Source organism: Brachyhypopomus gauderio, unplaced genomic scaffold (assembly GCF_052324685.1).
Source record: "Brachyhypopomus gauderio isolate BG-103 unplaced genomic scaffold, BGAUD_0.2 sc37, whole genome shotgun sequence".
In the NCBI taxonomy this organism is placed as follows: Eukaryota; Metazoa; Chordata; class Actinopteri; order Gymnotiformes; family Hypopomidae; genus Brachyhypopomus; species Brachyhypopomus gauderio.
In genome coordinates this window covers 688599-702176 of record NW_027506867.1, presented here as the reverse complement: position 1 = coordinate 702176, position 13578 = coordinate 688599, and the positions used below count along the sequence as shown (strand labels likewise).

The 13578-nt window shown below is 47.7% G+C and overlaps 1 protein-coding gene across 3 annotated transcripts in view; it reads right to left on the bottom strand.

Annotated features, from left to right (window-relative positions):
• adarb1a (adenosine deaminase RNA specific B1a) overlaps positions 1-13578 on the bottom strand; it is a 40793-nt gene that overhangs the window by 3324 nt on the left and 23891 nt on the right. For all 3 annotated transcript variants that reach the window (XM_076985130.1, XM_076985132.1, XM_076985131.1), the window contains exons 2-7: positions 11225-11296; positions 6433-7370; positions 5051-5165; positions 4665-4833; positions 3229-3380; positions 261-429 (exon numbers count right to left, since the gene is read on the bottom strand). In XM_076985130.1, coding sequence (XP_076841245.1) covers positions 261-429; positions 3229-3380; positions 4665-4833; positions 5051-5165; positions 6433-7370; positions 11225-11296 — 1615 coding nt within the window. The remainder of the gene's footprint in view (positions 1-260; positions 430-3228; positions 3381-4664; positions 4834-5050; positions 5166-6432; positions 7371-11224; positions 11297-13578) is intronic.

The following is a 13578-nucleotide window of genomic DNA, read 5'->3' as shown; positions in this document are numbered from 1 at the left end:
CCGTAACCAACAGATCCTGACGAAATGAAACTAGGAAAAAGCTAAAGCAGAGATACTTATGGGCGCACACCGGCAGCAGATGCTAAAGGGCTGGTTAGCTGCGTCTAATAGCCCCAAATCACTTTCGCCTTTGAGCGTGATGTGGAACCCCATCAAACTACTCTTCACAAACAGATAAACAAACACACCAAAAGGACAATTTAGCCCCGGCCCCATCCGTGTGCTCTTAACGACGTAACGAGTCTGTCGTGATGTCGTACCTGGCGATCTTGTCACTGCAGGACATGGTGAGTAGCCTCTCGCCCTGCAGGACGCCGTCCCACGTCTGGATGGTGTTGGTGGTACGCACTGGGATCGTCCCCTCCCCCGACTCAATCTTGGTGCGGAGCTGGCCCCGGGCCTTCCTGTTCGGGTGCCTGTCGCCCTGGTCTGTGCATGGGAAACCACGTCACATCTTCGACAGTACATATGAGAGGGGGAGTATTGCTACCCAGACACAATCATATCAGTCGGTTACCGAGCTAGGACACTGTTATTGAGCAGTGGAACGTCAACGTGGGAAACCCCACCAGTCCCTATAGTAACACTGGAACCACACCTCACTGCACCAAACCCCACCAGTCCCTATAGTAACACTGGAACCACACCTCACTGCACCAAACCCCACCAGTCCCTATAGTAACACTGGAACCACACTTCACTGCACCAAACCCCACCAGTCCCTATGGAAACACTGAAACCACACCTCACTGCACCAAACCCCACCAGTCCCTATGGTAACACTGGAACCACACCTCACAGCACCAAACCCCACCAGTCCCTATGGTAACACTAGAACCACACCTCACTGCACCAAACCCCACCAATCCCTATGGAAACACCGGAACCACACCTCACAGCACCAAACCACACCAGTCCCTATGGTAACACCGGAACCACACCTCACAGCACCAAACCCCACCAGTCCCTATGGTAACACTAGAACCACACCTCACTGCACCAAACCCCACCAGTCCCTATGGTAACACTGTAACTATACCTCACTGCACCAAACCCCACCAGTCCCTATGGTAACACTGGAACCACACCTCACAGCACCAAACCCCATCAGTCCCTATGGTAACACTGGAACCACACCTCACTGCACCAAACCCCATCAGTCCCTATGGTAACACTGGAACCACACCTCACAGTACCAAACCCCACCAGTCTGTATGGTAACACTGGAACCACACCTCACAGCACCAAATCCCACCAGTCCCTATGGTAACACTGGAACCACACCTCACAGCACCAAACTCCACCAGTCCCTATGGTAACACTGGAACCACACCTTACTGCACCAAACCCCACCAGTCCCTATGGAAACACTGGAACCACACCTCACTGCACCAAACCCCACCAATCCCTATGGAAACACCGGAACCACACCTCACAGCACCAAACCACACCAGTCCCTATGGTAACACCGGAACCACACCTCACAGCACCAAACCCCACCAGTCCCTATGGTAACACTAGAACCACACCTCACTGCACCAAACCCCACCAGTCCCTATGGTAACACTGTAACTATACCTCACTGCACCAAACCCCACCAGTCCCTATGGTAACACTGGAACCACACCTCACAGCACCAAACCCTACCAGTCCCTATGGTAACACTGGAACCACACCTTACTGCACCAAACCCCACCAGTCCCTATGGAAACACTGGAACCACACCTCACTGCACCAAACCCCACCAGTCCCTATGGTAACACTGGAACTATACCTCACTGCACCAAACCCCACCAGTCCCTATGGTAACACTGGAACCACACCTCACTGCACCAAACCCCACCAGTCCCTATGGTAACACTGGAACTATACCTCACTGCACCAAACCCCACCAGTCCCTATGGTAACACTGGAACCACACCTCACAGCACCAAATCCCACCAGTCCATATGGAAACACTGGAACCACACCTCACTGCACCAAACCCCACCAGTCCCTATGGTAACACTGTAACTATACCTCACTGCACCAAACCCCACCAGTCCCTATGGTCACACTGGAACCACACCTCACAGCACCAAACCCTACCAGTCCCTATGGTAACACTGGAACCACACCTTACTGCACCAAACCCCACCAGTCCCTATGGAAACACTGGAACCACACCTCACTGCACCAAACCCCACCAGTCCCTATGGTAACACTGGAACTATACCTCACTGCACCAAACCCCACCAGTCCCTATGGTAACACTGGAACCACACCTCACAGCACCAAATCCCACCAGTCCATATGGAAACACTGGAACCACACCTCACTGCACCAAACCCCACCAGTCCCTATGGTAACACTGGAACCACACCTCACAGTACCAAACCCCACCAGTCCCTATGGTAACACTGGAACCACACCTTACTGCACCAAACCCCACCAGTCCCTATGGAAACACTGGAACCACACCTCACAGCACCAAATCCCACCAGTCCTTATGGTAACACTGGAACCACACCTCACTGCACCAAACCCCACCAGTCCCTATGGTAACACTGGATGCAAAGGCCAATGGGCTTGTTCACCCAAACATATTATCACCATTTTATTATAATAGCAATGTAATCACATTGAGCTGCCACTGGATTGCCACATGTATGGCAAAAATTACCAGAAAAATGGCCTGACTTCCACTGGTATTATACACCCCTGATGGAGTTAGCCAGCTGTGTCAGATATGGTGCACCTAACAGATAGACCACAGGAGAACAGCACACTACCACCAGCTAGACCACAGGAGAACAGCACACTACCACCAGCTAGACCTCAGGAGAACAGCACACTACCCCCAACTAGACCTCAGGAGAACAGCACACCACTTTTTCAGTGTAGTACGAGCGCATCTGGATGTTAGGGATTATATACTAACATGCTTCATCACCCAATCTTGGGGCAAAGGCATCAGCAATTTTCACATAATCCGTATTGATTTCTGTGGCATGTTCACACGCTGAAACATCTGTTTCTGTTTCATTTGAACGGCAAACTGTTCTCTAAATTACCGTAGGTTTTTAGCAGCAACCCATCACCGAATTCATTACATTCTCAGCAATGTAATAGTTTTCAGTGCAATACATTTCTCATATTAATCATCAAATAAATAAATGTCTTGTACTACACACATTTCTGTTTATTTGCCGCCAGACTGATGGTGGCGTGGTGTTCTGCGGTACCCACCCTCGATGGCGGCTTCGTGGGGGGAGAAGATGCGGGCATCGCCGCACGGTGAGGTGCTGATATACAGGTGGAACTGAACATCCTCCTTCAGCTGGTAGCCATGCTGCTCACATCTCCTGAATATGGATCTAGAATGATCCTCCGCACTGTTACTGTACAACACATATACCCACGCACAACACACACACAACACATATATAGCATATTGGCAGACATTACTATAAAATATGCATGTGTCTATGCACACACACCCACACACATTTATTACTAATGTATGGAATTTGCACACCGTTACTGTCCATCACACGTGCATACACACGCAGACCTGTACACACAAACACAGGTGCACAAACACACACGCCGTGAGCTGGTTAGAGCTGCTCAAATGGGCTGTAGATGAGGATCATAAGCAGATGGGTTCATGGCCTGTCACCCATCAGACCAATCACTCAATCACCATTTAACACACATGCCATGACCCATCAATTACACACACGCACACACACAGACACACACAGTGGAAGTCTGAAGCAAAATCTAGAATTCATTGTTCTAATCCACAGAGTAATGTCAACGGGTTTGAGGTAAATATCCAAAGGATGAAACGCACGCTCTCTAATTTTCCTTGATTTAGTTAGCATTTAGTTTAGCATTCTGCAGATGTTGCCTGATCTCTACTGAGGCAGTAGTGTCTGCTCAGGGATTATTGTGTGTGTATATATATATATATATATATATATATATATATATATATATATATATATATATATATATATATTAGTGCAGTCAATTCCAGGTGCTGCGATTAAAAGTCCTCACCAGGATTTGGCTCAAGTTTGCTAGATTTTCTAATTAGCAATCCAGGTAAAATTAGTGGAATCAACACAATCCAGGAAGCTGGAGCAAAATCCTGGTGAGGACTTTTAATCGCGGCACCTGGAATTGACAGCACTATATATATATATATTAGTGGTGGGCCGTTAACGGGGTTAACGGCGTTCGTTAATTTGATACTCTTATCGGGCGATATAAAAATTATCGCCGGTAATCTATTCTTAAAGTTGGGTTGGGAACTGGGTCAAAATGGGTAAGCAAACTATGATGACTTTCAACTTGATAGTTTAGCTCGGCTGTATTCCTAACCAAATTGCACAGTAGGGGCGAGAACGAGTTTTTATTTTTTCCACCATTATTTGCAAATCAATTCTTTAAAAGTCAGACAAAATGATTTTCTCATTTTTTTTTCACATTTTGTCTCTCATAGTTGAGGTCTACCTATGATGTCAATTACAGGCCTCTCTCATCTTTTTAAGTGGGAGAACTTGCACAATTGGTGACTGACTAAATACTTATTTTCCCCACTGTATGTATGTGTGTGTGTGTGTGTGTGTGTGTGTGTGTGTGTGTGTGTGTGTGTGTGTGGTGGGGGTGTCCACCTGAGGAAGTGCTCCAGCTGACTGTACAGGTATCTGATGAGTGAGCGGCGGGCGATGATCTCTGCGTGGCAGTCGTTAAGAGCCAGACCTCGATCACTCATGTATTCACCGTTAATGCACTTAGTTCCCGTGGAAACACAGATCACCTGGGCATCCTTCACATCCGTCCCTGTTCGGAGTGAAGAAGTGCTGCTAAACATCACATTTATTTCTTTACATTCACTCTTTTACATTAAGAACTACATCCACTATTCTATTAACTTTGAATTACAGAACCATTCACGTTTCTACATTAGAATGTAGAGTTAACTCTATGGCATTTGGAAACACGTTTAACTTTGTTTCCCTCCAGGTTACTTGTAGCATTTGTATAGAAACATGGTTACCCGTTGTCATGACAACACCCGCGAGGACTTTCCGTCGTGCATGCGGGGATGTGAAGTTGTCCGTCAGCTCACTGAACTTCTCAACCACCAGCCGAGACACAGCGTCTGCCAGGACCTACACACACACGCACACACACGCACACACAGAGGCACACACAAATACACACAACTTTACTTGAATTCACCAATTGGACATATTGACATAGCAAGAATTACATTACCTTGTCTCTTTTTTAATTCCAAACATTTCTTTGGTCAAATGCTAAGACATTTTGGATCGGGGGTCTCATCATCCCTCTCACACAAGTGTCCATTGTCCAAAAGCAGATGACCATCCAAGGGTCATGTGTCAGAAGACGAGCTTCCTCTGAACACCACATGCAGTATTAGAAATGGTGACTTATTACTCTTACTCTCATTGGACTCTCCATCAAAAGCTCTGTTAAATGAACAAACAGGATGAAAGCTACCACCAAAACAACGGACACACATCTACACACATCCACAGACAGACATCTACATCTGCCCATACACACACCAACACCCAGACACACACACACACACACACACCACACACACACACACACACACACACACACACACACACACACACACACACACACACACACACACAGATCCTCTGTAGTGCAGACAGGAAGGTGACAGTGAAGCGTTTTCCTGTTTGAGCAGCGCTCTGTTGTCTCTGATGTTAATTAAGATTAGTTTATTTCTCTGCCTCGTTATTGTGGGGAGAAATGGGGAGATTATGGAGGCTGGATTATCTGACATGTAAATAAATATCATCAACGCAAATGCATAGCTTAAGGGTTTAATGTGTGACTTCCTTTCAAAGCCACCTCAATCACAATTACTTTCTGAATTAATTAATTTCACACTAATGAAGATTGGCAGGGGCTTTTATGAGGATGAATGTCAGATCAACATAGTCACTGATGCAAGAATTTAAAAGCATCAAAGGAAATAACATTTTTCCAGACACGGCACTGACAGGGCTTTGCAAAGCAGCACACGTTGCTCTGGTTTGCTGTGGAACACAATATGATACAAAACAACTTTTCTTATGTGATCAGAGACACAGGATGCCAGCATACTGATCTGGGCTGCAGGTCTGGGCTGGTAATTCAGTAATTTCAGGAATTCAGTAAATTCAGTAAGATTATTGAGCTGTTTCACCTTCATCCATATCATCAACAACATCTATGTCATCAACATCATCCATGACATCAACATCACCCATGTCACCAACGTCACATGTTCAGAAAGAGGTTAGAGTAGAAATCGGAGTGAAACGGTTAGGAATAATGTGTACGTATGCCTTTGCGTTTGCCAGCATGTGCGTGGTCGGGAGGGCCAAATCTCACCTGGGGCAGGTGCAGCTGCAGCCCGTCTCTGGGGATTGGCTGCCTGGAGGGGGTCTGGTCGAGCTGCATGTTGAAGAGTCCAGACAGCGCCGCCTGGGCCGCTCTCGCCTTCGCCAGCTTCTTGTTGCGGCCCGAGCCCTGGAACGCCTGTGCGTCCACGGTGACCGCCATCACGAAGTTCTTGGCGTGGCTCTCGCCGCTCTCGGCCACGAACTCGTACTTGAGCCCTGGCCGCAGCTCGTTGAGGATCATCACTGCGTTCTTGCCGTGGCCTGCGGGGGGCGCCGTCAGCGCGGGAGGTGGGGGCGCCGACCGCCGCTGGAGGCCGACGGGTGTCGCCGATAGCGCCGACGGGCACTCGCCCCGCGAGCCGAACGTGCGATCGTTGCGCCCGGCCGGGCCGAAGGGATCGTCGGGCGGCGCGGGTGTCTCGAATCCGTTGAAGAGAACGTCGGGGAAGTCGGCCTGGTCTGAGGTGAAGTCGGTGTTGACGGTGAGGGTGCGGCCCATGGCCAGGTGCGCCTCCGAGGCATTGGGGAACTGCACGAAGGAGCGCAGGGCCTTCTCCGCCGCGCTCAGCTTGGCCTTCTTCTTGGTGGGGCCCGAGCCCTCGAACAACTGCCCGTTCACCTCCACGGTCATGGCGAAGACGGGCGCGTGCACCGGCCCCGTCTGAGACGCCAGCCGGTACTGCAGGCCCGGGCGGATCTCGTTCAGCTGCATCAGGGCATTCTTGGGTAGCACCGGGCCCGGCGCCTTTTTGCGCTTCTTGGGCCGGAACTTGACGTGGGCGTGGCCGTTGCTTCCCTCCTCCAGCGGCCGCTTGCGGCCCTGCCCCAGAGCGCTCCCATTGGCTACCTGCAGCCCCTCCCCCAGACCCACCTTGGCGGAGAGGTTGTCCAGATTGCGGTTCTCTTTAACATCGGTGCCGCAAGAACCTGTGATGCCCAGAGAGAGCAACTTACAACGCCTTCGGTGCAGGACCTTGTAAATGTAAAATTTAGAGATTCCTTCATCTCCACTTTGTAACCAGGTGCAGAGGATGTGGGTTCTTTTAAAAACCACCCTCTAGGAGGGTGAGGGTTCTACGAGGATTTCGCTCGGGAATTTGTCTGTAATCGAGCAGAAGGTGCTTGCTGAAGAACGTTAATTACGCTGTTCACTGAATCATGTAAATCAGCTCGGAGAACTGACAGTTAAAATGAGGCTTTTCATTATTTATCAAAGCAGATGATGATCAAAGTTAATTACACATGAATTAAAAAACAGCTGTCTGTGATTCTCGAATAACCTGCTCTGTAGTTTCGTGCACCTCCGTACTAGGCTACACATACAACAGTGACCAAAAGGAAGTTTCAACACATGCACAGGTAACCAGCTTCTGCTGAACTGGAGTTACTCAAAGTTCATACTGCTAAAGCCTGGAGACAACAGAAGAATGAGTATCCTTTTAACGAACCCGACATCCTTTTAACGAACCCGACATCCTTTTAACGAACCCGACATCTTTTTAACGAACCCAACATCCTTTTAACGAACCCAACATCCTTTTAAAGAACCCCACATCTTTTTAAAGAACCCCACATCCTTTTAAAGAACCCCACATCCTGAGCGCCAGTTAGCAAAGACGACCGTAAATTCTCATTTATAACATCCTGCAGCAAAAGCTCGTTAGGTTACTCCTTTTGGTGCTCCAGGAGAAAAAAGAAAGAAAGAAGAAAAAGTGAAGGAGGATGTGAGGGAGAAAGGGAAAGAGAGAGAGAGAGAGAGAGAGAGAGAATGCTTGGGGAGGGGTGAAAAGGCATCAGGAATTAAGTCATCGCCAAGGTCAAGGGTAGGTTTCTATGGGCCCAGTCCTTCTAAATAAATAAACACAATACTAGACTAGCATAACCGTTTGAGAGGTTTGTCCGTTCCAATCATTTTAATTCATTATCAAAAGTGATCAATAGTGGTTTCTCTCACAGTTCACTCAGATTTGAATGTGAGGGGAGATGAGACACAGTTATTCATATAGCACTTTACACAACATGTAAAATTCAACATGTACTGAAATTCAACATGTACTGAAGAACAAACCTTATTTACTACTGTAGAAGTAAAAAAAATTACAAAAACAATTTATTAAAATAAAGTTGAATATTTCAAAAAATAATAAAATAATGGACTATTAAAAATGTAATAAAAGAGGAAGAAACGAAAATAATGATCACTAATCAAAACTGAACCAAAGTTTAAAGAATTAATATGAAAGTTCAGTTAAAATAAATGAGCAGTAACATACAAAGTGCATAAGGTTTTTCATATGAAAAATGAAAGAAATAAAATAGAAGTATGTTATAGAGCTGAAAAAGGTTAGAATTGCATCGCTACAGGGCCTAATATACTATGCTGATCTTACCAGTGTACTTACCACAGAAGTTATATTAAAATAGTAGAGTCAAATGAACTCTAATGAACTTAGCAGTGCACCCATAGTATACACTAGTGTACACTTCCCCTCTCCACCCACCCTACAGGACCCCCACTAGTGTACACTTCCCCTCTCCACCCACCCTACAGGACCCCCACTAGTGTACACTTCCCCTCCCCACCCACCCTACAGGACCCCCACTAGTGTACACTTCCCCTCCCCACCCACCCTACAGGACCCCCACTAGTGTACACTTCCCCTCCCCACCCACCCTACAGGACCCCCACTAGTGTACACTTCCCCTCCCCACCCACCCTACAGGACCCCCACTAGTGTACACTTCCCCTCTCCACCCACCCTACAGGACCCCCACTAGTGTACACTTCCCCTCCCCACCCACCCTACAGGACCCCCACTAGTGTACACTTCCCCTCCCCACCCACCCTACAGGACCCCCACTAGTGTACACTTCCCCTCCCCACCCACCCTACAGGACCCCCACTAGTGTACACTTCCCCTCCCCACCCACCCTACAGGACCCCCACTAGTGTACACTTCCCCTCCCCACCCACCCTACAGGACCCCCACTAGTGTACACAAGCTCCTTTTATAATGCGAGAGATGTGCCTTGACCCTGCTGGGAAAGAGTTCTGTGGAAGGAATTAAGCCCCTCCCTGTGTGAGGACGAGGAAAGGTCGTGTCCATCTCAATGTCAATCCCCCCAGATGCTGCAGCCCCTGTCCAAATCCGGAACAAACAGAATGAATCCAATGTCTGTAAAATGGCTTGTGTGGTCTTTGGGCTGTGTGTACCTTCTCTGGTGGTGGGGTGGGGGTTGCTGCGTAGTGCGCTGGGGTTGGGAGTAGGAGCGGTGTGGGGCGTAAGGAAAGGAAAGGCCTCAAAAAAGCGACGCGGAAATGTGAAACACTTATCAGTCCCACCAGGATTTCGCGGGCCTTTTTTGTGATTGTTGCGGGCTAAAATGTTTGATGTTGCGGGTGTTTTTCAAAAAAATTGCGATGGAAGTTGCGGTGTTTTTTTGCTTTTTTGTGAGTACATTACAATAGGGAGTAAATGTTGTATGGTTTCCTCTATTTAGTAGTCCATTTTAATTATCTATTTACCTATTTATTCAGGGTTGCCAACTTTTCAAGATTGCTTGAAGTGAGATTTGAACCTGGAGGGGGTGGCGAACATTAATTGTTGACGGGGGGGCGGGGTTAGCGAACATAAGTTGTTACCGGGCGGCCTGTAAAATGGACACAAATTAAGTATTATATCGAGATCGATCGCCAGTGGTTGGCGCCAGAGCGAACTAGTAACTCATAGATATGGATCAGAGATAAATCTTTAAATAAAACTTTATCTCTGACTTTAAACTTTATCTCAGTTTAAAGTTTAAACTTATAAACTTTATCTCAGACCCTCGCCGCTTGCGTGCGCTGCAGTGACTTCGCGGGCTACCGTTGCATTGTGGGGAATGTAGTGTTTGTGCGTGCAAAACACCATCGGGCGGCTGTGGCCTGCGGGCCGGTTCTAATAGTAATTAAATATCATCCAGGGGGGCATAGATAATCAATTCGCGGGTCGAATCTGGACAGTTTATCCCCGCTTTCATGTAGTGTACCGGGATACTGCTTTTCCCGATCTTTTTGCCGCTCATGCTGCTTTCAGTCTGCTCCTCTTGAACGTATATACGGAAGTAAGGCGGGAGTTTGTCGACGTCACATCAAGACGACATCAGTGATTGGTCAAATTTGCGGGAAAGTTGCGGTGATTGGCTGAAGTTGCAACACCGCCCTGAATTCGCGGGGTTTGCTTGAAGTTGCGTTGAAGTTGCAAATCGCAACATCGCGACTTTCTGGAGGGTCTGACTTATTACAATGCAATTTATTCCGTCACTTGGTTCCGTTTTTTAAATTAATGTATGAGACGAAAAATATCTTTTTCAAGTGATCGTTTTGCTGCAGACATTGCGTATATCTGACTGAAAAAAGAAAGATCACGAAGAGTTTGGCCGTCTTATTAAATAGATGACACTTTCGCTTTCGCAGGTAATTCAGATAACCCCGTTTGAATCATTGTTGGGGACGCTAGTAATAAAATATTGTCAAATCACTTTCACGCCGTTGATCTTTTTGGCGTTTTTGACGTACTGATCAGCTATCTGTGTAGGAAGAGGAATAAGAAGGAGAGAGAGTAAAAAAGAGGAGTAGAGACAGGAGGAAACAGGAGGAGAGGGAAGAGAGAGAGAGAAAGAGAGGAGAGACAGGAGGAGGGAGGAGGAGAGACAGGAGAGTGATGGGAGGAGAAAGAGAGAGAGGAGGAGAGGAAGGAAGAGAGAAACAGGCTAAGAGGGAGACAGCACTCTTCACTTACTCATACTCTCCTCTTCATTCACATTCAGGCCGACAGGCTTCTGTTGCCCTCTGGGCCTCACGCCAGCACCACCTGGGAAAGAGAGAGAGAGAGAGAGAGAGAGAGAGCGCATTTCACATAACTGTTCATCAGATTACTTGTGTGATTCGAGGGTTGTCTACTTGAGCTGGCCCCTCCACGCTCTACTGAGCAAACCGATCCAGGCACCTTGGTGGTGGGAGATGGGTGATAAGTTGCTGCCGTGGTTACCACACGGGGGGTATAACCATTACGGGGGTGTGGGTGGGGTGGGGGGGCCGTATTAGTCTCAGTCTGGGTGGGGTGGGGGGGCCGTATTAGTCTCAGTCTGCCGCCAGTGCCTGTGCTCAGGTGTGAAAGAAAACCTCTCCTTCTGCAAGAAAAGGAAACCTGACAATTCAGAGATCAGTGACGTGAGTTACTTCGCTAGACTGCAAGACTTGGTGTGACGCCAGGATGTGACGGTTGAGCTGTATAACAATCTCCATTCTCCATTCGTCCACATTCTCCCACCTGAGCCACGAGATTGCCCAGTGCCTGCTGTGTAGCCACCACAGTTTGGAGTGGCTGATGACTTGTAGGAAGAGTCATCCAAATTGTTTGAGATTAAATTTGAGACAAACATTTTGTTCATGCTACTGTACGTCACGCAGGGCAGCAAAGATGTCTTTATAGGTTCCACAGCAAATCCTCTGTGACAGTGATAACCTCACCATATTTGTGCCATTGGGAGTTTAATTAGGTGCTTGTAACTTTGATCATTGGGGCTCTGTGCGAATTCCTTGATATCTCCAAGCTTATAAAAACGGTGCAATTTCATTATGGTGCGTTGACACGTGTTGCACTGGCACGAGAGGAGACACCAGACCTCCAGCTTTCGTGAACCTGCACCTCTCTGCACTCACTCCACACGGATCACACTTTAGTGAAACGGAAACCGGGCTGAACCCAAACGTCCCCACTTAGTCAACCGTCAGCTGGCCCTCGGTCCCACCCGCCATGTCACGGCCTGTGAGGCAGACCGCCAGGAAGTAAAGACTGACGGTGAAGATCCATCATGCTTGAGTACACAACAGCAGACAGGCACCCCCGAGGAGGCACGTAGACCCCGCCCCCTACAGTGAGTCTAGAGCACAGAGGAGGCACGTAGACCCCGCCCCCTACAGTGAGTCTAGAGCACAGAGGCATGTAGACCCCGCCCCCTACAGTGAGTCTAGAGCACAGAGGAGGCACGTAGACCCCGCCCCCTACAGTGAGTCTAGAGCACAGAGGAGGCACGTAGACCCTGCCCCCAACAGTGAGACTAGAGCACAGAGGAGGAGTTATTTCACCTGACAACCATGCGTGAGACTTGCCATGGCTCTAAGTTCAGGCTTTAAAGAATGTCCCAATAATAATAATAACAATAATAATAATTTAGTCAACACTTTTTACAAGGTTTATAAAGTGCTTTATAGAAAGATACAGTAGAAATAAGATATGATAAAAAATTAAATTGATAATCAAAACGACATCAGTAAATCAGACAGACACATTCTCACACTCATACAGGGAGCTTTTGACTATCTATGTAGCAGGCATGAAAATGAGTCAGGGGTTAAAAAGGTGACAAGACCGGGGGGGGGGGGGGGGTATGTGACGTCATGGGGATACGGCGACGGGGCGTTGACATGTGGGGGGGGGGGATTGACATGTGACGTCATGGGTATACTGCGACGGGGGGGGGGGGGGGTGTGTGGCTGCTGCTGTACGGGGATACAGCGACAGGTGATGCCAAATATTGCTCGTAAGGTGACATCATGTAAAAAATATAATAACGCGTGGCCACGACTTACTAACGCATGCGAACGACTTACTAACGCGTGCGAACAAGATAATTAAGTATTACTTTATATAAAGCCAGGTTTACCTTCCTTGGGCAGTCAGTTCGCGAACATCCCTGGGATCTGCTTGCTTTGCTGTGAAAAAATAAACTTTGTTGCCGCGTGTGAAAGGCGACGTTAGTATCTCGTTCCCATGCGTTAATAAGTCGTGGCCACGCGTTATTTATTTATTTTTTACATGATGTCACCTTACGGGCTCCGTAAAATATAGTAAAATCCATTAAAAAAATTTTTTTTGACTGTCATGTCAATGGATTCAATGTAAACGCAATCCGTAAACGCAAGAAGCCGCTCTCGCTATTCCGGATGGCTCAGTCAAAACCATTACGTCTTAATGAACCAATAAATACATCAGCGGCGAAAATGAGTGTAAAAATACCAGGTTCACGTGTTTTTATTTTCTAAACTGGGCTAAAGCACAGGGTAGACTCAAACGACAAGCGTTTACAACTT